At 44.1% G+C, this 26089-nt stretch overlaps 1 protein-coding gene and 1 long non-coding RNA gene across 3 annotated transcripts in view; one reads left to right on the top strand and one right to left on the bottom strand.

Moving 5' to 3' along the window:
• LOC146829600 (uncharacterized) overlaps positions 1-26089 on the top strand; it is a 104361-nt gene that overhangs the window by 15605 nt on the left and 62667 nt on the right. The gene's annotated exons all lie outside the window — the stretch shown is intronic.
• Positions 1-26089, bottom strand: part of LOC146829601 (uncharacterized) — a 165138-nt gene that overhangs the window by 91427 nt on the left and 47622 nt on the right. Inside the window, exon 6 of one of the 2 annotated variants that reach the window (XM_085608303.1) lies at positions 1608-1730. In XM_085608303.1, the coding sequence (XP_085464429.1) occupies positions 1608-1730 (123 nt within the window). Of the gene's footprint in view, positions 1-1607; positions 1731-10136; positions 10834-26089 lie in introns of those variants that run through there. The other variant, XM_085608302.1, reaches the window with a different exon arrangement.

The raw sequence follows: 26089 nt of genomic DNA, 5'->3' as shown, positions 1-26089 counted from the left end.
AGAGAATTCCTAGGAAGACTTGTAGGCTTGTACTGGACCCAGAAATGGGTGCGCCCCAGAGGGGCTGGGCAGCTGTGAAGAAGCACCGGCCCCTTACGGACCTTGAGAGACTTGTGGGTAAGAACCAAGAGAGAACCAGTTAAGACTGTGCGGTTAGACTGCAGTACGGGGTAATCTACGTTTGGACCTAATCACACTAAATACCAGACTTGGGGTGGGAAGTGATTGGACAATAGGGGGGGGGGCGCACCACATTCAGTAGGGGAAAGGAGGCGCTAACACACTTTAAAAACCAGGACACTAAACTGCATTGTGTACATATCTTTATTCGAAGTATTAAGTTCTAGTGTGCAGTAAAAGTACTTTTCTTCCTGAAAGTCATGCACCAGGTTGGACAACCAGTTTTTATATGCATGGTGAAGAACAGAAGGACTATACTTGCATCTACAATATTTTTATATGCGATATTTGGGCTACAATATCTTTGAGCTCAATATTTTTCTACACAGTACTTTGACATACATTCAGACAAACATCATGTTAATCCCTGTGCTTTATGTTGCCTTTAATGATGGATGAAAGATGCACCCATTCAATGAATGCACCAGTGACATCTTATAGTGTCATTGGACATACACAATGAACGGATATGCGTAATAAGCTTACGTTGTTTTGACGGTAATACTTTCAGTACACACATGACCTACATGTTGTATCAGCGCTAGTTGAACACATCACCTAAATATACGTCATCACTCTGATTAGCAGGACAAATACTTCCCGGCAAGTTCTCATGCCCTCATGCCAGTCCAAGAAAATACATACAGCCAAGGCACAGCTTTCCAAATAAAAACAATTTTTAATAATAAAACACATGCACACATTGAATGAGATCAAACCCATACTCCAAGTGTTTCCAACACCAAACTGCAGCACCCATCTCACGTTCAACTTAAAACCTCACTGCCCCTTCAACTAATTGAAATGCACCAACCATCTGTTGGCAACCACAAATACTGCAGTCACACTGAAAATAAAAACAGAAAACGTAAAGGGAAAAAAATAGCATCACAGGCCAAAGGATACAAGCCACAGGCAATGACAAAACATTCTATGAGTGAGAAATAATTACTGATCCCTAATACAAATGACACTTTAAGTGGCCAATTGATAACAGGGGCCGACACGAAGCAGCCTTTAGCTAAAAGCAGCTGATCTCGCGCCCCTCTCGTGTATTTTTTTTAAGTCAATACAAAAGCTTTGGAAACTGCTAAAGCTGTCTTTAGCCAGACCCAAAAGTCTCATGGAACAAACCAATCGACAATTTTCTGTTACTTTATATGCAACTCCTTCTGAGAACAATTATTTCGAGATAGCAGTTGATATACGTACTAATAATAAAATAATTCTTTTGTGTTTTTCCACCCTTAAGTATATCTCTTACATTTGTCACCCAGCCTAGCACCTCCAGGTCCAAACATTAAATTACGGTGACAAATCATATTTTTTTATTTCATCGCTTGAATACAATTTCAAGAAGGTGACTAATATTTCTGAACTTAAAACAAGTAGTACATATATGCAAAAATGTATTCTTGTCTACCTACCGGATGCTTTCCTTCTCTGTCTTTGAATCACTAGAGCAACAATCAGAATCAAAAATAATGCAAGGCCGAGGACAAGAATCACGATGACGTAGTAGAGAGGCAAGCCCCCACCGGCTCTGAAATCTAAAGGGAAAAGGGTATTAATTAAACAGGAATCTCAACTGGAATATAGCAATGCATGATTATTTTCTAGTGAGCTGTAACCAGTGTCCACACATTTAAGAGCATGCGCCTGCACAAACAAATCTCGAATAGCAGATCTTTCAGTCACTCCATTAACAGGTACGGTTTCTTTAAAGTTGTTCGTAAAATGATTATAGCACCGCAAACACTCAAGTATTCATATTTCTTACCAGAGCGGTGTAGTCCCAAAAAGGACCTTGGTGATCCCCGATTGGACCTGTCAATAACGAATTTATGATCGAATTCAATTATCATTACTGAGAAATTCTAATAAGAATGACAGATACCTGATCTAATTTGAAGTTTTATATAAAGGATTAACAGGCCCAGTACATGAAAATGGCATACGTAAATTTAGCAGCAGAGTGTACAGTTTGTAAGTACCAAGAACTCCGTAAACTACTATATGAAATCCGGCCAGCGGTGGTGTTGCGTCGCTAAGCAGCGGAAACCCAGTGGAGGACAGAGAACTGAGGACGGGTTAAGGCAGATCGAACAGCCACGTTTTCAGAGCCTTCTTAAATGCAAATTGCAACTCTGCTTTACAGAGATGGGCAGGCATGGAATTCCAGAGGGTAGCAGTTCTCACCGCGAAAGCTCGCCCGTCAATCCTAGTCTTTGTAAAGCGAGGAATCCGGAGCAACTCCTGAGAATTGGATCACAGGGTCCTAGTCTGGCTTTAATTCTGGAGTCCCTGCTTTAGGTATTCCGGCCGCTATCTCTTGAGGCTCTGAAAGCCAAAGATAGTGCTTTAAACTCTGTTCTCCTCCTAACCGGAGGCTGCAGAGATGAGGGGCGATATGATGACGCCGCGGCACGTTTCTAAGAAGCCTAGCAGCGGCATTCTGGATGGTCTGCAGTTTTCTAATAAAATAGTCTGGAAGGCCCAAATGCAAGCTATTGGCATAATCCAGTTGAGATGTAACAAGGGCACGGACCACTTTTTCACTGCAGTCCATCGGCAGAAGATGAAGGAATCTCCGCAGAGCTTTCAGTTTCCAGAAACAGGATGCGGAAACTTTCCCAATCTGGACCTTGCCCGAAAGTTTAGAATCAAATTTAAAGCCTAAATTTCTGACTGTTGTGACAGGAACGGGGAGGGGGATTAAGCTCCTCCGGCCACCAGAGATTGGACCGTGGTGGAGAAGGTTGATTCAAGAAAATAACCTCCATTTTGTCGGTATTCAACTTCAGGCAGCTGTCAGTCATCTATGAAGAAATATCCATCAGACATTGCCTAAATCTGCCTAAAGCGACCTCTGCGTGATCTTTAAAGGAGAACACCAGCTGGGTATCAGCGGCATATGAGACCACTCGGACTCCACAATGCTCAACTACTGATGCCAGGGGGGTAGGATAAACCTTGAATAGAGTGGGGCTCAACGCTGAGCCCTGTGGGACTCCGCACACAAGAGGGCTTAAAGATGAGACATGGGGGTGGAGGAACACTTGCTATGACCGGGCCCTAAGAAAGGAACGGAACCAAGCTAAAGGAATTCATGTAACAACTCCTAGCAGTGCAAGTCTTTCTAATAGAATTGGGTGGGATACCGTATCAAAGGCTGCGGACAAGTCCAACAGCACTAACATGGCGCAGGCGCCCTGGTCTAAAGATTCGCGTATAGTCTCCGCCACTTCCAGCAGAGCAGTCTCTATACTATAGCCCACCCTAAAGCCTGACTGAGAGTCATGGAGGTGGCTATTAACCTCCAGGAAGTTGGATAACTGCCGCTGAACTTCCTTCTCTAGGATTTTTGTGGATGCTGGCAGAAGAGAAATTGGCCTAAAATTCTTAAGTACCGCAGGGTCCGCATCTTCTTTCTTAAGAATCGGCAAAACATAGGCCTGTTTCCATATTGACGGATAGCAGCCTGTCGACAGAGGCATTCCAGATTGAATTCAAATGGGGTTTGAGCAGAGGAGCCAGCAATTTAAAAAAACTTACAGAACAAGGGTGAAGTGGTGAACCCGACTTAACTCTCTTCAGATCCAAGAGGGAAGATTCTAAGCCGTATGGGCGGAATTCATCCCAAACATTGGAAAGTATAATAGGCAAAAGAGTTGTAGTATCGGACCTCTCCACAGTGAAGGCAGAATAAATTGCTTGGACCTTCTCCTGGAAGAAAGTCGATAAATTATCACATAAAGTGGCAGAGGAGACAAAGGTGCTTTTCATTGCTTGTGGTTTCATGAAACCCTGCACAATCTTAAAGACTTCCTTTGGAGAATAATCAGAGGCCTTGATTTGGTTAGCAACATAATTTCTGATCATGCTGCGTTTGTGGCCATGAAATATTTTTAAAGCTGCTTTGTTGGCAGATTTAGCCTCTAGGTCGTAGGTTTTTCGCCATATATGCTGTAACCTTTTACAGGAGCTTTTCTCACAGTGAAGTTCTGTCGAAAACCATGGAGCAGAAGGCTTATTCCTGGCTGATTTTATAGTTTTAACTGGAGTAATTACATCGAGAGCTGAGATAACCCAATCATTGAAAAGAGCAGCCTCAGTGCTTGGATCGCCGGTCGATTTAAGGGGCGTACTGAAAAGAACGGGACCCAAGGACTCTATGGAGACTTTCCTCCAATTTCTCCTCTCCTCATAAGAAGACCTGGAACTATTATTCCGGCTCGACCAGGACAAACTAAAAGGAATTAACAGGTGATCAGACCAGGTTAATGGCACAGGAGCATCAACTCTCAGTGCAGGATCATTTGAAAAGATGAGGTCCAGCATAAATGCCAGAAACCGGTCCAAGGAAGCTTGTTTCCTGTCCAGGGAAGACATGGTTTGGCAGTTCGGGCTGGACTGTTCCCATGAGGCACAGGGTCAGACTGATTTGCATATGGCCATGTCCGAACTGAACTGGGGTGGCAGAGTGGGCTAAAGAACGGTGGTGGATTAAACCCAGATCAGTTGACTGGGGGTGAGTGCTTGCAATGTGCAACAATCCGTCCATCATTTCCTTTGGTTTTGCTTTGTTCGCCATAAGTTGGCAGGGTATGCTCAGACGTAAGTCCCTTGCTCACTTTGCCACTGGATTCAAGCAATCCTGGCTGAAGATGGCTGAAATGCCAGAAACCGGTCCTAGGAAGCTTGTTTGCGGTCAAGGGAAGACATGGTTTGGCAGTTCGGGCTGGACTGTTCCCATGAGGCACAGGGTCAGACTGATTTGCATATGGCCATGTCTGAACTGGGGTGGCAGAGTGGGCTAAAGAACGGTGGTGGATTAAACCCAGATCAGTTGACTGGGGGTGAGTGCTTGCAATGTTCAACACACCTTCCATCAGTTCTTTTGGTTTTGCTTTGTTCGCCATAAGTTGGCAGGGTATGCTCAGACGTGAGTCCCTTGCTCACTTTGCCACTGGATTCAAGCAAGCCTGGCTGAAGACGGCTGAAATGCCAGAAACCGGTCCTAGGAAGCTTGTTTCCGGTCCAGGGAACACATGGTTTGGCAGTTTGGGCTGGACTGTTCCCATGAGGCACAGGGTCAGACTGATTTGCATATGGCCATGCCTGAACTGGGGTGGCGGAGTGGGCTAAAGAACGGTGGTGGATTAAACCCAGATCAGTTGACTGGGGGTGAGTGCTTGCAATGTGCAACAATCCGTCCATCATTTCCTTTGGTTTTGCTTTGTTCGCCATAAGTTGGCAGGGTATGCTCAGACGTGAGTCCCTTGCTCACTTTGCCACTGGATTCAAGCAATCCTGGCTGAAGATGGCTGAAATGCCAGAAACCGGTCCTAGGAAGCTTGTTTGCGGTCAAGGGAAGACATGGTTTGGCAGTTCGGGCTGGACTGTTCCCATGAGGCACAGGGTCAGACTGATTTGCATATGGCCATGTCTGAACTGGGGTGGCAGAGTGGGCTAAAGAACGGTGGTGGATTAAACCCAGATCAGTTGACTGGGGGTGAGTGCTTGCAATGTTCAACACTCCGTCCATCATTTCTTTTGGTTTTGCTTTGATCGCCATAAGTTGGCAGGGTATGCTCAGACGTGAGTCCCTTGCTTACTTGCCACTGGATTCAAGCAAGCCTGGCTGAAGACGGCTGAAATGCCAGAAACCGGTCCTAGGAAGCTTGTTTCCGGTCCAGGGAAGACATGGTTTGGCAGTTTGGGCTGGACTGTTCCCATGAGGCACAGGGTCAGACTGATTTGCATATGGCCATGTCTGAACTGGGGTGGCAGAGTGGGCTAAAGAACGGTGGTGGATTAAACCCAGATCAGTTGACTGGGGGTGAGTGCTTGCAATGTGCAACAATCCGTCAATCATTTCCTTTGGTTTTGCTTTGTTCGCCATAATTTGGCAGGGTATGCTCAGACGTGAGTCCCTTGCTTACTTTGCCACTGGATTCAAGCAAGCCTGGCTGAAGACGGCTGAAATGCCAGAAACCGGTCCTAGGAAGCTTGTTTCCGGTCCAGGGAAGACATGGTTTGGCAGTTCGGGCTGGACTGTTCCCATGAGGCACAGGGTCAGACTGATTTGCATATGGCCATGTCTGAAATGGGGTGGCAGAGTGGGCTAAAGAACGGTTGTGGATTAAACTCAGATCAGTTGACTGGGGGTGAGTGCTTGCAATGTTCAACACTCTGTCCATCATTTCCTTTGGTTTGCTGAGGTCCAGCATATGACCAATCAGATATATGGGATCAGTAACCAGTTGTGTCAAATTCAACCCCTGAAGCATGTCGGTTACCTGTGATGCCAGGGAACAGTTGTCATTGTCCATATGGACATTAAAATCACCGAGAACCGTAAAGTTAGCGTATCTCAGTGAAAGGTCGGTAATGATGTCAAAAAGCTTCAACATGTGGGTGGATTCAGAGTCCGGGGGTCTATAGACAAAAATTCCAGCAATGGTGAGCCCGGGGGAAGTTTTAATAGAAAAAAGACATAGCCTCAACCAGCCCTAGGTTCTCAAGTCTTTTCCAGGAATTCTCCCAACCATCTCTCGAAATAATCTCAAGCCCCTCCACCCCCAGCCTGTTGTTAGCTTGGTTAACCGTGGAGATCTTAAAACCTTCTGGTATGGCCAAGAGTATATCAGGGTTGGACGAATCCCTTAACCAGATCAAGAACATAAGGTCCCAAGAACCAGACTCAAGAGTGAGCCAGATATCATCTGCATGTTTAGGCAGGGACCTACAATTAACTAAACAAGCCTTGATATTGGGTGTAATATCTTTAGTTCCCGCTGTCAAGGTTTTGGCCGCTAGCGATCCCCTCCTGTTTAATCCGTCAAAACCCCCTACGGCCAAGGAGCAGTGGCTACAGCATTGCTTCTGAGTGTGACCCTGCCCACTAAAATCCAAACTTGTCGGTTAGGGGCAACTCACCCCCTTCAAGTCACATAGTTGCTTCCTGGACCAACAAACTCTGGCGTGGGGTCAGGAAGGGGGAGCGTGGCTGCGCTTGCCGCGATCCGTACGCGGATCGGCGCAGAAGGGCTTGCCTTAGGCGTGCCTTCTATAGGTGGGGAATAGGGGTTCTGGGATACAGAGAAATGCATGTTCTTTTATAGAACTTTAGACAAAGACTTTGTTACATTCTAAACAAGTACATGTGTCTCAGGATAGGCCCCAATAAGGAACAAGCAAAAGGAAACATTTTACAACAGAATGCATTTAGGAATTCTCTCATGTGTTACATAGGATTTAGTTGTTCTCAAAGCTTTGTGCAAACATACTAGTGATACATTGTAATCCAATATCTTGGGACAGCTTGAAAGTCCTTGGTTAAGCACAGCGCTAGGAAAAGCCTCTGGAAACGCTCTTTGTTATAGCAAACTTGCATTTCTTTATTTACAACAATAAACAGTAATACTAGTCTTCATGTGACATACTAGGACAGTGATTCAAGATGGAGGACAGTACAAATACGGACATATGTTAGCATAAGCACAGTTTCTAATGCAATTAAGCGATTACAATAAAAACAGCTCTCACATAAATAAAGCATAACAGATGTCCGTGATGCTTCCGTACCACTTGTCTGTACTGCGTGACACCCCTGCTCTTCGAGACTAGTGGCAGCTCAAATTTTATTCCCTTGTATTCTTTAAACTCAAATGATGAGAGATTATTCCCTAGCATGATAAGTAATGTGCCCCAAAAAATGCAGAGCAATCCGATCCAGTAAATTCTTCCTGCCTGGTCCTAAAAATACAAAGAAAAGAAAGAAAAGAAAAAAGAAAAAAGAAAAAAAAGGGCACTTCACAGTCCACGAAAAACGAACCCATAAGCCTTTTCAAGGGGTTTCTTAATCTGCATTTCCATGTGGGTATTGCCCCAGGAAGCAGACACCAATTCAGGAGACTGTTGTGCGGTGCCTCCCAGCGTTTTATCTTCTTATTTAACACTCTGCTACCCTACATGTTTCAGGACCCAAAAACAGTGACAAAGGAATGCTGTCTCTATATTTCAATCATACCCAGATTGAGGGCTTTAGACTAAAGGGCTCTAGAGTGCATGGTCCTCTACGGCTCTTGTTTGTGGTCTTTAGGCATTCTGACCACGGAAGATGATAAAAGTATTTAAAAATAAATTTTAAAAAAATAGCAAAAAAAGTAGCTCAGCTTATTAGTGGTGGCTTTGTCAATGCTTGTTTTTTAACCATGTGACTGAGGTTGTAATTGGCGTTCTTCTTGTTTGTGAGGAGAAGACGTGGGCTGTTTTAACTTCGTGCACCTCATTTTTACAACCCATCTTTATTGATTTCCATGCATTTATACATCATTCAATGCAAATGAGGAGAGGAGTTGGCCTAACGGCTAGGGCGCTTGACCTCGGAACTGGGTTCGAGTCTCGGTAATGACGCTGAACATCCTGTGATTCTGGGCAAATCACTTAATCTCCCCGTGCCTAACAAAAAATGAATGTGTTCTCTCATGTAACGTAACTGGTGCTATATAAAGCGCTCTGATACCCGATTGGATTCGGGTCAAGTTTGCGTTATGTAAAACTCTGCATAAACAAAAAAATTGTCACCGAGTAAAGTTTTTGCACATTCATTTTCACATCTAGTGATGTCATACATATAATTAACAATTTTACAAATTTTGCATTTTCTGACCTGCCTTCTTCGATGGCTTTCTGCCCTATTCCTGTGTTAGTCCCACCCAGGAGCATTTTGGTCTCTGTGTTCTGGTTGGATGAGGTATGCTTCCACTGCTTCCAGGCCTTGTTTTTCCCTGCATGGAAGGCACTATTTTCTCTTCCTGTTTCCCTGCTCCCCCTCCCTCTACCTCTAGGTCTATCCCCCACCAAGCTTCCCATGGTCCCCAAACTCCCTCATTTATTTGTTTTTTTTAAACATTTTTGCTGCCAGTCGGTACCAAGAACTCAAGAAAGGACTGTAGTTGAACACGAGAATCAAGAACGTTGACATTTCTGGGTCACAAAGAAGGAATTCTTGTAGGCATGGTATTCTTAAAGCGGTACAGTTAAGCACCTTATACTGCAAAAATGATGATAGTGCATCATTGAACCCCATCATAAAACCCTACTCTGGAAATATAAGACCAGAAGAGAATGGAGGGACGTGCTGACGTAAGCCGCTCCAGAATAACGAGCAGGACGGCCAAAATATGGGTGCTGGTGGGACTATTAATTACAAAGTTTGGATGCAGTTTGGTGAGGAAGCAGGGAATCACCAGAGCCAAATAAATATTGGAGTAACATATTAATTATATGTTCTAGTGCTACAGAATAATAATTTCTTCTCCATCTCAATTCTTAAACAGGTGACCTGGCTTACATGGGTTTATGAAGCCAATAACAGCAAAGACTTCAGGCAAATACATAGCCAGCAAAAAACTTTAAGAAAATCAGGAACAAAGTTGGAGAGAAATAGCAAAATTTGGGAAAATGCTTGAAAACAGAGTGAGGACTGCAAGGTCTCAAGTGCAGAGTAACTGTGGCAAAAGGCATTGAATTATATTAAATGCATCTGATGGCCGCCATGATAAAGTGGGAAAGATATATTCTTCATAAAAAGGTAACAACTTTGAGTAGGGCTAATGGCGTCATTAGAGAGCAGGTATGACCGTACGGATGTTCAGGTTGTAAAAGAGTTCTCCAGACACAAAGAATATAATTTAATAGTATCCTTTAATGGAGCTAGTAAGTTAGCTTCCATAGTCATCTTAGTATATCAGTTGAATGCCCCTTGTGCATTTCTTAAGCCTTAACATTCTTTTAGAACTAATGACATCATAATGTCATTACACATTACTACATTCTCCCCCCGCCCCCCTAAAACAATAACGCAAAAAAAAAAAAAAAAAAAAAAAAAGAATATAAATAAAGTAAACAGATCAACATTGTTCTATTAGTCTTTCCGGTCTTTTTGAAATTCTTTCTGATTTTCTCTGTATCCAATCATCTTCTTGGTCATTTGAGTGTGGAATTCCTTGTTCAGCATTTGACCTAGTTTTTATAAAGAAAGATTTATTTCTTGTTATTGTTCTATTTTCATTTTCTGCAGTCATTGCTGTGCCTTGTATTTTTGTAATTTCCAAAGGTGTAGGGTGAAATCTGGTTTGTGATTTTTTAACTTGTTGTTGTCGAACTAATACCAGGTCACCAACTTGATAATCTTGACTTTGGCTTTTTTTTCCTTTTTCTGCGTAATATTTCATTTTTTTTTTGCTTCTTTGTCCTTTTCTAGGACTTCATTGTGCACTTTTGGAGGGAATGAGGGTAACTGTGGTAAACGGGTTCGCCTTGATTGCCCAAACATTAAATCTGACGGGCATTTTCCGGTTGATGGATGCGGAGTATTTCTATAATCTCTTAAAATTTGACATAGTGCTTGATTTATAGAACTTTGTGAAAGTTTCGCTCTCTGTACCACTTTTTTAATAGTTGCCATCAATCTTTCTACCATTCCATTTGCTCTCGGCCATATTGGAGTTACTCTTCTGTGTATTATTCCCAAGTTTTTCATACATTTTCCAAATTCTTCTCCGCTAAACGGTGGCCCATTGTCTGTCTTCAATACATTAGGTGTTCCCCATGTCGAGAATATTTCATCTAATACTGGAAGCACTGTTGAAATGGAGGTGGAAGATATTAGTTTCACAATTGGAAAACGAGAATACTCATCTACTATTGCTAGCAAATAATGTCCAGACTCTAATGGCCCATAAATATATGCTGCTAAGTTTGACCATACAGCATCTGGTAGATCTGACATATGTAATTCTTCAATACCTTTTTCTTTTACAGTGCATTGACAGACATGACAAGATTGAATAATTTCTTCTACCTGTTTATCTAATCTTGGAAACCATAATTTTTCTCCTAGAAAGTTTTTTTTGCTGAGATACCTAGATGGCTTTCATGAGCTAGATCAATCACACGGCGTTGAAGACTCTCTGTATTATTATTTTAGTTCCTCTGTGTAATATTCCTGATGAGGTTATGGACAGCTCTGAACTTATGTTTTTGAATGCTAGTATATCATGTTTTTTTAACATTTCTATGAAATTGACTTCCATTTGTTATTAATCTCCACTTGTTTTCATGCAAGATTTTTTTTACTTCTTGGAGAGTACTGTCGTTTTCTGTTTCTTCCATTAGTTCACTTTCTTTAACAATTCCTGGAACTGCAGACCTTACTATAAAATGTATGTATTCTTCCACCTCTAGCTGATCTTCGTCTATTGTTTTTGTTGGATGCCTTGATAAATAATCCGCTGGATTGTGTTCTTTACGTGGTTTATGGATAATTTTGAAGTCATAATCCATGAGTCTCATTCCCCATCTTTCAATTCTCGGGGGAGACTAGCGCCTGATGATCAGTGACAATCACAAATGACTTTCCATAGATAAAATCATGAAAATGTTCACATGCCCAAACAACGGCTAAACTTTCTTTCTCTGGCTGTGAATACCTTTGTTCTATTTCAGATAAACGTTTACTGGCATGCGAAACTACATACCACTGACTTTCTCTTCCAGGTTTATGCTGTACCAAAATCGCACCTAAACCTACCGGACTGGCATCCACTATTAGTTCTGTACATAGATGTGGGTCAAAATCTTTTAAATTTGCTGCGTTCGTTATTTCCAACTTTATTTTTTAAAACACTTGATCACATTCAATATTCCATTTAATTTTTTTTCCTTTCTTTGTTAACTCTCTCAGAGGTGAATTTATGGTCGCAACTTTTTTTATATCTCTTGCACAGTAACTTGCCATTCCAAGAAAAGATCTCACTTCTGCTATATCTTTTGGTCGTTGCATTGCATTCAAGGCTGTTATTTTGATAGGATCTGGTCTCATCCCTTTTCTGAAAATATGTGACCAAAAAATGTTAATTCATTCTTATTTATTTAACATTTCTTTTCATTTAAAGTTAATCCAGCCTCTTCAAGTTGTTGACATACTTTCTCTAATGCTTGATCATGTTCTTCTTGTGTTTTTCCAAAGACTAAAATATCATCACTGTAATTCATACAATTTTGTATTGGTCTTATGACATTCTTTGTGATTTCTTGAAAAATTTCTGCTGCAGAACAAATTCCAAAGTTCAATCGCTTGTACCTAAATAATCTTAGGTGCGTTGAAAATGTTGTTATGTACCTTGACTGGTTATCAATTACTAACTGATGATATCCTTTACATTGAAAATACTGTTGCTTCATTTATAGTACTTATCATATTATTTAAAGGAGGGCCTGGGTAACGTTCTCTTTCAATAGCACTATTAGGGATCCTCATGTCCACACGCATCCTGATGTCATCAGTATCTTTTTTTGGAACTATGACAATAGGACGTACCCAGGGCAAAGCGATCAGGCCATTGTGGTGTAAAGCAATCGGGACTCCAGAGCATATGGGTGAGTAAATATGAGTGATGGATCCTGTGATGCAGACAGCACTCCCTGTTTTGGATGCCAAGACTGAGACCTTAGCAACTTCCTTTTCTGCTACTGGCATGAGAACCTTAGTGACATCAGCAGCATACATGAGCTCAGCTGCCGTCTCAGAGGTCTTGGTTGTGCCCGCAGCATTCTGTTGGCTTTTCCCCCAAACAGAGATGAGAATGCACACTGAATATGACTTGAAAAAGCAGAGACCATGGGTGCTCATTCATCAGAAAATGAACAACCACATTCTCGAACAACTGAAGACGAGTAATTAACAATTATCAAAAATTTGTAAGAGATTCTAAAAAGTCCACATTGTGGCCAGATGTGTGAATGTTTTCCAAGCTATGACAAGCCAATAGTTTTTATACAAAGGGCCTTATTTATAATTTGGTACACAGAGTACTCAGCCACAAGCACAGCAGAGTACCCTGTTCACCAAACTTGCAGCTCCTCTACTCTATTGTCAGGGTATATAAGAAATTGGATTACTATTTGGGAGGGGTGACTACCCACCTCAACAAATAATCACAAACCCTCGTCAAAGGGAACCCTCAAAGTCACTAAATCAATCAATCAATCAGTACATTTATAGAGCGCACTACTCACCCGCGAGGGTTTCAAGGCGCTGAGGGTGGGGGGGGTGCTGCTCCTGCTCGAACAGCCAGGTCTTGAGGTGTCTCCTGAAGGTGAGAAGGTCTTGGTTCAGTCGGAGGTGGGTGGGGAGGGAGTTCCAGGTCTTGGCGGCGAGGTAGGAGAAGGATCTGCCGCCTGTAGTTGTTCTTCTGGTGCGTGGTACGGTGGCGAGGGCGAGGCTGGCTGAGCGGAGTTGGCGAGTCGGGTGCGAAACAAGAGGCGTTTGTTGAGGTATTCGGGTCCGGCGTTGTGGAGCGCTTTGTGTGCGTGGGTGAGGAGCTTGAACGTGATCCTCTTGTTGACGGGGAGCCAGTGCAGGTCTCTCAGGTGGGCGGTGATGTGGCTGTGGCGAGGGATGTCCAGGATGAGACGTGCGGAAGCATTCTGTATGCGTTGCAGTCTTTTCTGTAGCTTGGCCGTTGTCCCTGCATAGAGTGCGTTGCCATAGTCGAGCCGGCTTGTGACGAGGGCTTGGGTGACAGTCCTTCTTGTTTCCGTGGGGATCCATTTGAAGATTTTTCGTGCATTCGGAGGCTGTTGAAGCAGGAGGAGGAGATGGCGTTGACTTGCTTGGTCATAGTGAGCGATGAGTCCAGGACGAACCCTAGGTTGCGTGCGTGGTCGGTGGGTGTCAGTGCTGTGCCCAGGGCGGCGGGCCACCAGGAGTCATTCCGGGCAGAGGGGGATGGTCCAAGGATGAGGACCTCCGTCTTGTCTGTGTTCAGTTTTAGGCGGCTGATCTTCATCCATTCAGCGACGGCCCTCATTCCTTCTTGGAAGTTGGATTTGGTGGTGACTGGGTCTCTGGTCAGGGAGAGGATCAGCTGGGTGTCATCGGCGTAGGAGATGATGTTGAGTTTGTGTGCGCGGACGATGTCGGCGAGGGGGCTCATGTAGATGTTGAAGAGCGTCGGGCTGAGTGATGAGCCTTGGGGTACGCCGCAGATGATCTTGGTGGCCTCTGAGTGGAACGGGGGTAGGCGGACTCTCTGGGTTCTGTCAGTGAGGAAGGAGGAGATCCAGTCCAGGGCCTTTCCCTGGATCTCTGTGTTGTGGAGACATGTTTTTAGGGTGCGGTGGCAGACCTTGTCGAAGGCAGCTGAGAGGTCTAGGAGGATGAGAGCTGTGGTTTCTCTGTTGTCGAGCAGGGTTCTGATGTCGTCGGTGGTGGTGATAAGGGCGGTCTCGGTGCTGTGGTTGCAGCGGAAGCCAGACTGGGACGGGTCGAGGGAGCTGTTGGTTTCGAGGAAGTTGGTCAGTTGCTTGTTGACTGCTTTCTCGGTGACCTTCGCCGGGAAGGGGAGCAGGGAGATGAGCAGGAAATTCTTGAGGTCCTTGGGGTCTGCTGTCGGCTTCTTAAGGAGGGCGTTGATTTCAGCGTGTTTCCAACTCTCAGGGAAGGTGGCAGATTCGAAGGAGCTGTTGATGATGTCTCGGAGGTGGGGTGCGATGATGGTGTCTGCTTTGTTGAAGATGTGGTGAGGGCAGGGGTCGGATGCAGAGCCGGAGTGGATGGTGTTCATGATCTGGGTGATGTCTTCGGTGTTGACGGGGGTCCAGCGACTGAGGAGGGGGGTGGGGGGCGTTGGTTCTGGGGCTGGTGGAGGCGTCTGGTTTGCGAAGCTGTCGTGTATATCGGCGATCTTGCGGTGGAAGAAGGCCGTGAGGGAGTCGCAGAGGTCCTGTGAGGGGGGATGTTGTTGGAGTTGGAGCTTGGGTTGAAGAGTTCCTTCACGATGCTGAAGAGCTCCTTGCTGTTGTGTGCGTTGTTGTCTATGCGCTCTCTGAAGTCCGCAGTCTGTTCTTGGCGCCAGGCTTTTTCTAGAGTTCGGCTGGATTTTTTGGAGTCCTTGAGGTCTGTGGTGAACCATGTGGTTCTCCTGCTGTTGTGCTTGTTCGGAGGGTTCTTGATAGGGGCGAGGGTGTCAGCGCAGTTGCTGATCCACTGTGTGAGGTTTCAGGCGGTGGTGTTGGTGTCCGAGGCGTTGGCCAGGGGGCCATGGGCGAGGGCGGCGGTCTGCTGGTCAATGGTGACTTTGCTTCAGCATCTTCGGGGGATCTGCGGCGGTTGGATGTGTGCGGTGAGTTTCTTGTAGGAGAAGTGGATGCATCGGTGGTCGGTCCAGTGGAGAGTGGTGGTGTGGCTGACCGTGACGTTGGTGCTGGCAAAGAAGATGGGGTCCAGCGTGTGGCCTGTGTGGTGGGTCAGGGTGTTCACTATTTGCTTCAGTCCAAAGTTGGAGAGGTTGTCGAGCAGGGTGGTGGTGTTGTTGTCGTTGTTGTTTTCCAGGTGGAAGTTCAGGTCCCCCAGGAGGATGTACTCTGTGGTGGCGAGGGCGTGCGTGCTGATGAAGTCGGCAATGGATTTGTTGAATTGTGGGCGTGGACCCGGTGGTCTGTAGATGAGTGTTCCTCTGAGGGTGGTCTTGGGGTCGGTGTGGATCTGGAAGTGTAGGTGCTCGGCGGTGCTGAGTGTTTCTCCGGTGCTGGACGTGACTCTGAGGGTGTTCCTGTGGACGATGTCGATTCCTCCTCCGGGCTTGTTGGTACGGTCCCTCCAGATGATTTTGTAGCCATCTGGGATGGCAATGGCGATGTCAGGGGCCGAGGAGGCGTTCATCCATGTTTCCGTCAGGAACGCGACGTCCGGGGCTGTTGAGTCGAGGAGGTCCCAGAGTTCGATGGCGTGCTTGTGTACAGAGCGGGTGTTGAGTAGGATGCACTTGAGGTCGTTGTTGTTTCCTGGGCTGGTGTGGGAGGCGGTGGTTCGGGTCCTGGTGTAGCAGCAGTTTCGGCAAGAGAATGGTCCATGAGTGCGCTTCGGGGTGGCTTGGTAGCAGGCAGTCGAGCGGCCGGTGTGGAGTGCAAGGAGGGTGGCTGCGTCGAAGGTCCGTCGTGCGTGGTGGGCCTGTTGGGGGCCAGGGGTTCTTGCGCTGGGTGCGGTCCAGGTGCGGACAGGCGCAGACGGGCTTGCCTCTGGCGCGCCAGCGGCGCGGACGCACAGCGTCCTGCATTAAGAAGGGGTGGAGGGTGGGAGGAGCAGCTGGGAGGCGGGTAGCGGGAGCCAATGGGAGGGACGGGGACGCAGGGGACGCAGCGGCGGAAAAGAGCGGGAAGCGGGCGGCGGGGAAAGGAGGAAAGGACGGCGAAAAAAGCAAAAAAGACAAGGAGACAACTTTATTCACTCAGGGGGGGGAGCAGAGGGGAGCAGAGGCAGCACAACAGGGGATCACGAAAAATGGAAAGAAAGTGAGGTAGACAGGGACACAACGCAATCAGATTGACAGAAAACAAGCACAGATGAGCAGCGAGAGTGAAAGCAGACAGAACACAATCGGATGGACAGAGCAAGCACAAATGAGCAAAAAAAGAGAGAAAGCAGACAGAAACAGACAGAGCAATACTTACAATACTTACAGCCCACCACTGGGCCACCAGGGATGAGGCGCAGGCGGGAGCCTGTGGGTGGAGGAGGGCCTCGAACTACCAGCAGTAGCAGCAGTAGCGAGGGGCAGGAACCAGCAGGGTGTGATGATGCGGCGGGGGAGCGGCCTGGCCTGAAAGCTGAGCTCAAGTCCCTGGCAGCAATAGCACAGAGCAGAAATGCTTAACTTAGGGCAATGCGTAAAGTATTTTGCACAACAAAAACAGTAATAATGTCGAAAACCAAAACAATGAAAATCCCAAACCGAATTAGAAAAATAGAATAAAATTTTATAAACAATACCAAAATCACAAAAATCAAAAAGCAGACCCAGATATATGAATTTTTAAACTTTTCCATACAAATAATTCAAATAAGAATAAAGTGCCAATGATAGTCAATGATTGCTGTAGAACGGGAACAGGAACTAAATGAAATTTGCCGCTGATTGCGATGAAGTGTGGCTCGGGTACAGTAGCCAGATTCATCCTGGTCAAAAATATTTCCTTCTGATTTAAATCTTTTAGTCCCAATCCACCACAGGAGTATGCCGCTAAAGCCCCTCGGGAGAGGCCAAACAGTAGGGTCTAGTTCAGGTCCAGTTGCCACTGGTCAGCTAGGGCATTGCAGGAAAAAACCTCTTGTAGCTTGTTGTGTCTCTGTACCTTTAAGAGGAGGTCTGCTTAATCATGCTTGGAGTCCAATTCTTCCTCCTGGGTGCACAGAGAGCAGGTCCTGGTCTCCAGGGCTCTTCTCTGGTTAAAGATAGTAGGTTCAGTCCTCTTCTGATCTTCCCCCGGTCCAGGATTGGTCTGCAGTGGGTGCTTGCCTGACATGAGCTTGTGGGTGGAAATTACTTCTGAGCATGCCCTAACCAATAGGGTAATAGTTCCCGGGGCCAACCCCACTCACTTCGGGCATTTTGAAGATGGCGAAAGTCTTCGGCACACTAAATTAGGGCTCTGAAAGCTGTGTGTGTGGTGTACTACTATGGTAATCCTAGTATCCTCCCACATAGAAGAGAAAAATCCAGTTTGAGGTAGTCACTGTACCCACAATAAACCCAGAGACAGATGTCTTAGTGGACAGGGTTTTCCAGGGTTTTCCAGCAACCAGACAGCGTATACACAAGAATTGCTTTCACATCCTGTTTCTCTTCAATTTAAATGCACCCTAGTGTTACATGTAAAACCCAGAGACAGAAATCTGGTAGAACAAAGGTAGGGGTTTCAGCAACCAGAAAGTGGATATACAAGAATTGTTTAAGCATCCTGCTTCCATTCCTTTAAAGTGGTCCCCTAGAGTGTTATATGAAAAGCCAGTAGACCGGCAATGCAGGATTTGGCATTCAAACAGGATTTTACACTGATGTCAAAAATTATGCTTAAACCCCACCCTGCGTATTTTGTCAAGTCAGAGGAATCATCTCTGCCCATTCAGGTCAGCCTACTGTTTACGCCTGGGAGGCCCTTTGCACCATTTTCACACCTACTTAAATACCATTTACTGGCTGGTAGAAGTCAGAGAGCAAATGCCAATTTAGCCTCTGGAAACTTAAGGCAGGCAACTTTCTAAAATGTACTTTTCCTTAATATTTGCTAAAAGTTCTTAATCTTCAATGAAAAAGTTGTTTAATTATTTTTCTAGCTAGTCCCATTTCAGAGATACAGTTTATGATTTTTAATCTGAACTCTGGTTTTCTACATGGGACAGCTTGGCCTGCCACAGTGAAAAATTGCTTTTAGGTGCTAGTTACAGTAAGGACATCATAACATTAGATTTCGACATGTCCTTTTAAATATCAGGCATCTTGCCTTGTGTGACACGGTGTACATAGGGACGAATTATTCATATTTAAAAGGTAGGGAGGTTTTGACCTGTCAAAAGGATTTATTTCGACCCGTCAAATTGGAGTTGTTACAATGCTACAGTCCAACTACACTAGTAGGCCTGGAGACATATTTGCACTGCCATCACAAAAGGTGCGGCAGTCCACCAGTGACATTTAACTTACAGGCCCTGGGTACACTTTGTACCATATACTAGAGACTTACAGGTAAGTTAAATATACCAATGAGGTATCTGCCAATTCAACCATGTTTAAAGGCGGAACACAGGCACTTTACTACTGGTTAGTATAGCTAAAGTACTCAGAGTTCTGAAGTCAGCAAAAATAATACAGGTCAGCAGAATGTGAAAAATCTGGAGTGGCCACACAGAAAAGGTGGATTTCCTATAGGGGAAGTAACATATTTTCGTTTTGTGAGTTTGTTTTTGAAAACAAAAAAAAACAAAAAAACCAACAACAAAAAACGTTCCTATGAGGCTGCACTAAACATCAAAGCTTCAGGAACTTCAGAACGTTTTTCTGAAAGCACAGATCTCTGCCTGATGGAGAGCTCTAAATATGTCAATATGCCAGGCTTCAGTCCAGTAGAGTTGAGAAACATGCATAATTATAGCTGCATCAATGCATATATAGGAATGGATCTATGTAAGAACCTATGTTATCATATAGGAGAAGGGGTCAGTATAAAATCTGTTGCCTATGTCAATTGCTTAGTATTAGAAAGCAAAAATATATTAAAAGTAAAAAACTAAATTCGAGAATGAACGAATAGTTTGTGAATTGTGGCTACATTGCCTCCTGTGGTTAACACCGTTTGAGGCAGTGGGCAAGTAGACTATAGTGACTTATTCTGCACTTACAGCACCCCTAACCTCCACCTACTCTGTGTGTGATAAAAAGCACAAACAAATGTGGACTAATCCCCCCATTTTTAGGTCTGGCGTTAGCCAAGACCTTTTGATTTTATTAAAATATGTTGTCCAGTGTTTTCTACACGGACATTGTAATTTTCCCTATGTTAGCCTAACTATGCACATTGTAGGTCGCTTCTGCTTTGCACACGTTAATAAAGCAAATGCTTGTTTTTGTGCCACATTGTATTTCCACATATGGTTAGCACACGTTTTTGTCAATTTCTGGGATTTAGTATGCACAGCCTAGGCAAGGTCAAACACTGCTTTTTAGGTCTCGCCTGACCCAGCGCATGTGCTGGTCTGGCAAGACTTTTTGAGAGGGCTCCAAAAAGTGCTACCAGGCCAGCCTAGAGCTACAGTGCATGTGCACGGGCGCGCGCGCCACGCTTGACCGTGATTACTTTCATGGCCGCTTTGATGTTTGATCGCGATCACTTTCATGGCCGCTTGTTTTATTAGCTAGCTGGCACTGTCTTTTCCTGAACCGTCTGAACCACCACCAGGAAGCATAGTGGAAGCATAGTGGACTGTACCATTATATCCAGAAAAGTGAGGGATGTTTCTTTTTTCAAGTGAAGATCGCTTTAACGCTACAACAATAGCTGCTGATACCATTCTCCGCAAAACTAATGATGGAAAGTTCTCGTTTAGTACACATCCTACGGCATGACATGTTTTTCCAGTGTCACAAAGAAACTCTTCTATTTACTGAAGTGTATCATACTCCATTAATTTCATTGCCCAACACCCCTTTTCCAGTGAGTTTAAGCTGTGTGCCTGTAATAGCCAGCATGCAGTTGGCAAACGTTCCCCTATTCTCACAAGGCCGGTAGGTTACGGCCTCCAAAGCTGTGTTGTCTTTACTCAGTCCCAAAACTAGTGCATTCTGAACATGTGCTGCAGCTGGTGGGGAGAGGAATCATCACTGCACATGCGCACACAGCCTTTGAATTACCATCAGGATATAATGAGACCATTAATCCCGGATGTATCAAAACAATTGGGTTCAGTTGTTAGGGCTTTCAGGTCGAGAGAGGAGTAAACTTTTAGATCTACAAAGAAGAGTCCCAGATGTACATTTTGAGTTCCTACAGAATTAGTAAGGCGTGCATTTTATTAACAGTACAGTTGCTTAGTATTAAAGGTGCTTAGAAAATGTATACTTTGGCAAAAAATAAATGCTGCCTTTTACTAAAAAAACAATCCACCTGAAGGAATTTACGGAATACTTTAACCCTCATTGTTCTCGAGGGAAACTTTCATTGTTTTAAATAGGTTGGTTTGGAACCTACACGCGATATAGAACGAGGTGCTGACAACATTTTGCACATTTTCACAAGAGGATGCTGCCATTTCAATATATGGCAGCTTTCTGTCAGATTTACCACGATTGCAATATGTATTCTCTGTGCTTAGTTCTGAAATGTCAGTTATTGCTGCCAAGTAAGGAACTATATAGAACTGTCTGCTGCGAATTATTGATTTTAAAATATTATTGTTAAAACATATTTAGGGCTACCATTGCGAATAGAGAATGACGTACGTACATGTTCTTTTAACATCTGCACTTATTTATTTTTAGGAAAAGGGCATATGTGGAAACATTGGTTCAGAAGTATGTGCGTTTTTACATTTTAAATAGTTTGGGTCATTTCTCTTCCTTTTTTATTATTTCCTATGGGGGCGGTTTCTTTAAACACAGAAGGATTTACATTCACATCTATAGGATCCTGTTATTAAACACCCACCTCCTTTTCTGGCCCTCTCAGATTTGGAAAGAAAGCAGGACACAGAATATTACATTGTAGTTGTTATTACAACAGCATATGCTCGGGTAATACACACTGGAATTTAGGAATACACCAAAAAGGTGTCTCAGAGTATGAAGCAGATTTTATACACAGGACTGGCAGAACTGCACTCTGAATTCCATAATGCATCATTAATGTTTTTTAGGGCTACAATCGGAGTTTATTTGGAATGGGGTGACAAGAAATCAGAAGCACAGATTGCAGGTCTAGTAATTGGAACATATCAGATATTCACAGGACCCTAACGAAGCCCAGTGGCTGCAGGATATCAAGGTGGTGAATATTTGTTGGGAATTATTGTATGAACTGTAGAACTATTTTCTGCACACCATAACTCCAGGCATGTTTTCATTTACTTACGTGCTAATCAGCTCTTTCCCTGGGTGCGTTCAGAAAAGACGCTGGTCTCCCATTGATCCCGCACCTCCTTGCATTGGGTGTTTCAGTTGTGGAAGGAAGCAGAGCAGTGCAAAGGGATTTGGGAATTGTAGTCCTAAAGGCAACAGCACTTGAACAGCTGGAAGTAATGCTAATAGAGAATTCATCAACAAGTCTGTGTCAGAGTATGAAATAGAATTACTGTTGATAAATCCAAGAACAGCAAACCAAGCTCCATGATACATTTGAAGGGCCTGATCAGATTTCAAACAACAGTCTGGAAAGTAACCAATCCCAAAAAGAGGTTCGAGTAGCCTGAAAACGTACCTGTGTAAGGGCAATCTCTGAGCCTTTAGCTGGCGTGCATCAGCTGTTTGCAGCTTCCCCGTCCCTTTTCACAGCCCAGTGGTGGCACAGTGGCATGGCAATTAAACTATTACGTGATCTGGACAGTTATAATGGATGTTGTGCTCTGGGAATAGTTGTGAGGAACAGACTTTCATTTAACTTAATTTCTAAATTTTGCAAAGCCCTAAGAAGCTGCTTCCTTGATGGTATACCTGCATCTGGAAAAAGCCAGGTGTCTCCAATTAAACATTCCTGCCTTGCCTTGGGCATTTCCGGTATAAGAGCAGAGCTTGGGCACTGTGATGTTCAATGCAGCAGCGTAGACATGGCTGTAGCCCAAACCAGGGTGGAGTTCGCGGAAACATGACACTAAAACTAGCTGCGCTAAGCAGAGTTCTGCAAACAGCGCAGTGCGTTACGTCCCACCGTTCACGCTGATTTTTAGCACCTGGTGTTTTTCCCACGCTGTAAAATCAACACTAACTGCACCACTCTCAGCACAAGAGAGCGCTGCTTCTTTTTGCCGCTCGAGTAGAAGTTCTAACCGATTGGCAGCTTCCTCAATGCAGGTAGAACGTTTTTCAACATGAGTGATAGCGACCATCTGCAACCGCCCACATTGAGAAATCTCGCTGGGAGGTAGAATAGTGTTGGATTTTCCTTGCTCATGGTTGCCAACTTAACGTGCGCAAGCGAGAAAAAAATTCCGCTCTGCTACGTGGAGCGGAGTTTTTCATAACTCCACATGCTTCGCGGAGTGCGGAAAACTCCGCTAATGGAGCAGAGTTCGCTGCCCAGGCCTACTGTAGACATAGCAATACTACAATACACCAGCATGCCTCATTGGACAGACTTGGAAGCAGATTTACTATTTACGAGTACAACAGCAGTAATACCATAATTCATCAGTGGAGATTTGATGCATAGCTGCCAAGTGTCCTTTGTCCATGTCTAAATAGTTAGGGTGGTCCCTTTTTTTCTTAGACTGCTCTAACTTTTAGCCCTGGTTTTATACTGGGGTAAATAAGACAATCAGTCTTATTTACCCAGGTAGGTGTGGAAGAAATGCTTTTACATCGAGTTCTTGATTTAAAAAAAAAACAAAAAAACTTTATGATTTCCAATTGAAAACATCATCTTATAAATCATTCCCAGCTATACAAAAGACAATGAAAGTCCATTTCATTGTTCGCCACATTATAATGTAACATTTTAAAAAGAAACTCTAATTAGCCGATGAATTAATTTTACCAATCACATTTTTTAATTCAGTACACCTAAGACCTTTATACAATAGTCATTTGTTTTGGTTCACCTTCTTTGATCCCTAACTTCTTCCTCATCTCGTTTTTGTATAGAAATGTGAATGTCTGCAAATATATATCAAAAACATTGAGTGGCCTTGAGCATTTCAATATAATATGCCAGACACTTCTAACAATCCACAATTTACTGAATATCACAATATGCTGCTCTTCAGGGAGGACCGGGCTTGACAGTTCGGGCTGGACTGTTCCCATGAGGCACAGGTTCAAGACTGATTTGCACATGGCTGGGTCTAACTGGGATGGCATGGTGAGCATAAGAACGGTGGATTTAACCCAGATCTCTTGACTGGGGGTGAATGTATGATTTATTCAGCATTCCGTCCATCATTTGTTTGCGTAGCGCTCTAGGAGAGATGAGCAGCAGTAGGTGCTCCTGAGAGCATCAGAACGACTTGGATTGGGGCAAAAGCAACATCTGAGCCTCCTACAAACGTTTCAGGGCACTACCTAATATAACTAAGGTCCTCAGTCTGGTGTCCCGGGGTCAAAATGACACAATCGTGATAGTTCTGTTCAGAAGATCTCTGGTTGTCCCGTCTCAGGTGTGAGTATCTCATCCAGGCCTGTTGTCCTATTTGTGTTCTGTGGTAACATGTAGTCTGCATTTATAACTTGAAAATCAAAGCTAAGAGCACCAGAATGCAAGTATTAAAACCACAACTGAATATGATACGTGTGTAGGACTGTAGCTTTGGGGGAAGGGATCCTAGTAGATCCCAGGGACATCATGATTCTGGGTACCCTCACCACAAATAATTCCAGCAGCATGCAAGGTTGCCAGAGCAAACAATAGTTTGATAAACTTTGCATTGTTGCAGAACATTTTAGGAGGAGCAAAGTTGTGTGCCACTTTAAATAAAAAAAACAAGGACCAATAAAACTGCATGAATAAAGAAAAATTCAACCTGAACACATGATAACAGCAACTTACAACAATATTAGTTGAAAACACACAAAGGTTTGGCATAGAGTGTACAAAATGTAAACTGTTTTCTATTATTCACCCAAACCTCCCAATAGCTAACAAGAGAAGTCTGAATAGTGTCAGGTTTCTACACTACAGTTACTCCTTACTGCACATAAGGTGGACATTTCTCTATGTCCTGTCTCTCAAAACGTCCACACTTTGTCAGTCATTTTAGGTCTCGCCTGCTGGATAGCACATACACTGTCTGTTACAAGATACATTTTGAGGTTGCCAAGAAAATACAGGGGCTTAGAGCCCACCCATTGCTCACCATTAGTTAGGTTTCCTGTTACTCATGTTCCTGCTTCTTATTTGTATTCCAGCTTGTCAGTCTTGTACTTGTCACTCCCATGAAGCATTGCCTCGTTACCATCACTTTTGATTGGCTGGCTTCTACGCGTCTACTGCTTGCTTAATACACATTTCTTTTTTGCTTTTCAGTTAAGCACCTAATGAGAATGCATGTTTTTCCAGTTGTTCCCTCGTGCTCTTCTCTCCTTCTGCACTCTGAATCTATCTGTAGTCCATGGGCTTCTCCCAGCACCATTCCATATTGCACTTGCGTGCTTCCCCCATTGTTTTCCTCGTCTGTGTGCTTTTTCCCTACCTGCTCAAGTTGCTCTTTTCCACATTGCTTCTCCTCCCCCATACCCTCTATGTTGTTTCTCTCTCCAGCGCTCTCCTCTCTTTCCTGTTGCTCCGTCTCCTCTTCCCATAGTCTCCACAGTTACATGGTCACCAGTGTGCTTCTACCCCGCCCTCTGTACATTGCTGTCTCAAACATTGCTTCTCTTCCCAAGTCCAGCAATACATGTTACTTCCCACCTCCCATGCCCATCTCTCATCCATTGCTTCTCCTCACCACCTCCTTGCTCTCCCTGTTTCCTGCTTGCCCTTCTGCATCTCCCTCACCGACTCCACATTGCTCTCTTGGCTGTTTCTTTCTCCTACCCCCACCTGCACCCTCTGTGTTGCTTCTGTCTCCCGTGATACCTGAGTTGCTTCCACCACCCGTTCCATCCCCATCTTCTTTAAAAAAAAAAAAAAAAACACTTTTGTATTTTTTGTTGTTTTTAGTTACCGATCCAACTTAGATCAGTAACTGAACAGAAAAAAGGGCCTTCATCATTTTGAAGGCAAGCGCATGAGTGGTGCGCATGACTCCAAAATAACACGGATAGCCATGTCAAATGCTTTTTCTTTAATTCTTTAGCCATGCTTCATAATATCAGGGATGTTGTACAGCATGTCTAAAAAGCACTGCCAAAGCCAATAGGTCCGAAAGGCGAGCACTGCTGGCTTCACTGGTGTTTATTTTAAATTGGTACACTTTGGTGAATCTTTGTACATCTTAGACTTGCTTCTGCTAATTGCATTGATCAAGATACAGCCCTTTGTTCGCCACTAAAATATGTATCACTCTAAACTTGCGAGCATTTTGAGAGATAGCAATGTTACATTTTGCTTTAAAATCTATTGCAAGTAATGATGTTATTTTTAGTTCTGGGGTCGTAGTGATGGCATATTTATTCTGTTATAGAACTACAATTTCTTTGAAAAGTGAGCTAGAATTAGGTTTACCTTCATTATTCTTTACTATTTAAACTTCATACAAAAGCATGTGCCCCAAAACCAGGGCCACTAGAGTTTATTGGTAGGGGAGGACCAAGTTATGTGGCAATGTTGACTCAATGGAGCCGTCTAAAAATAGCAAATTTTGCTTGGCATTGCGGACTACTTTGTGATAGTATTACTTGACTATTTTGTGTTTTTT

This window comes from Triturus cristatus, chromosome 5_2, assembly GCF_964204655.1.
Source record: "Triturus cristatus chromosome 5_2, aTriCri1.1, whole genome shotgun sequence".
Taxonomy (NCBI): Eukaryota; Metazoa; Chordata; class Amphibia; order Caudata; family Salamandridae; genus Triturus; species Triturus cristatus.
This window is presented reverse-complemented; position numbering and strand designations above follow the sequence as displayed.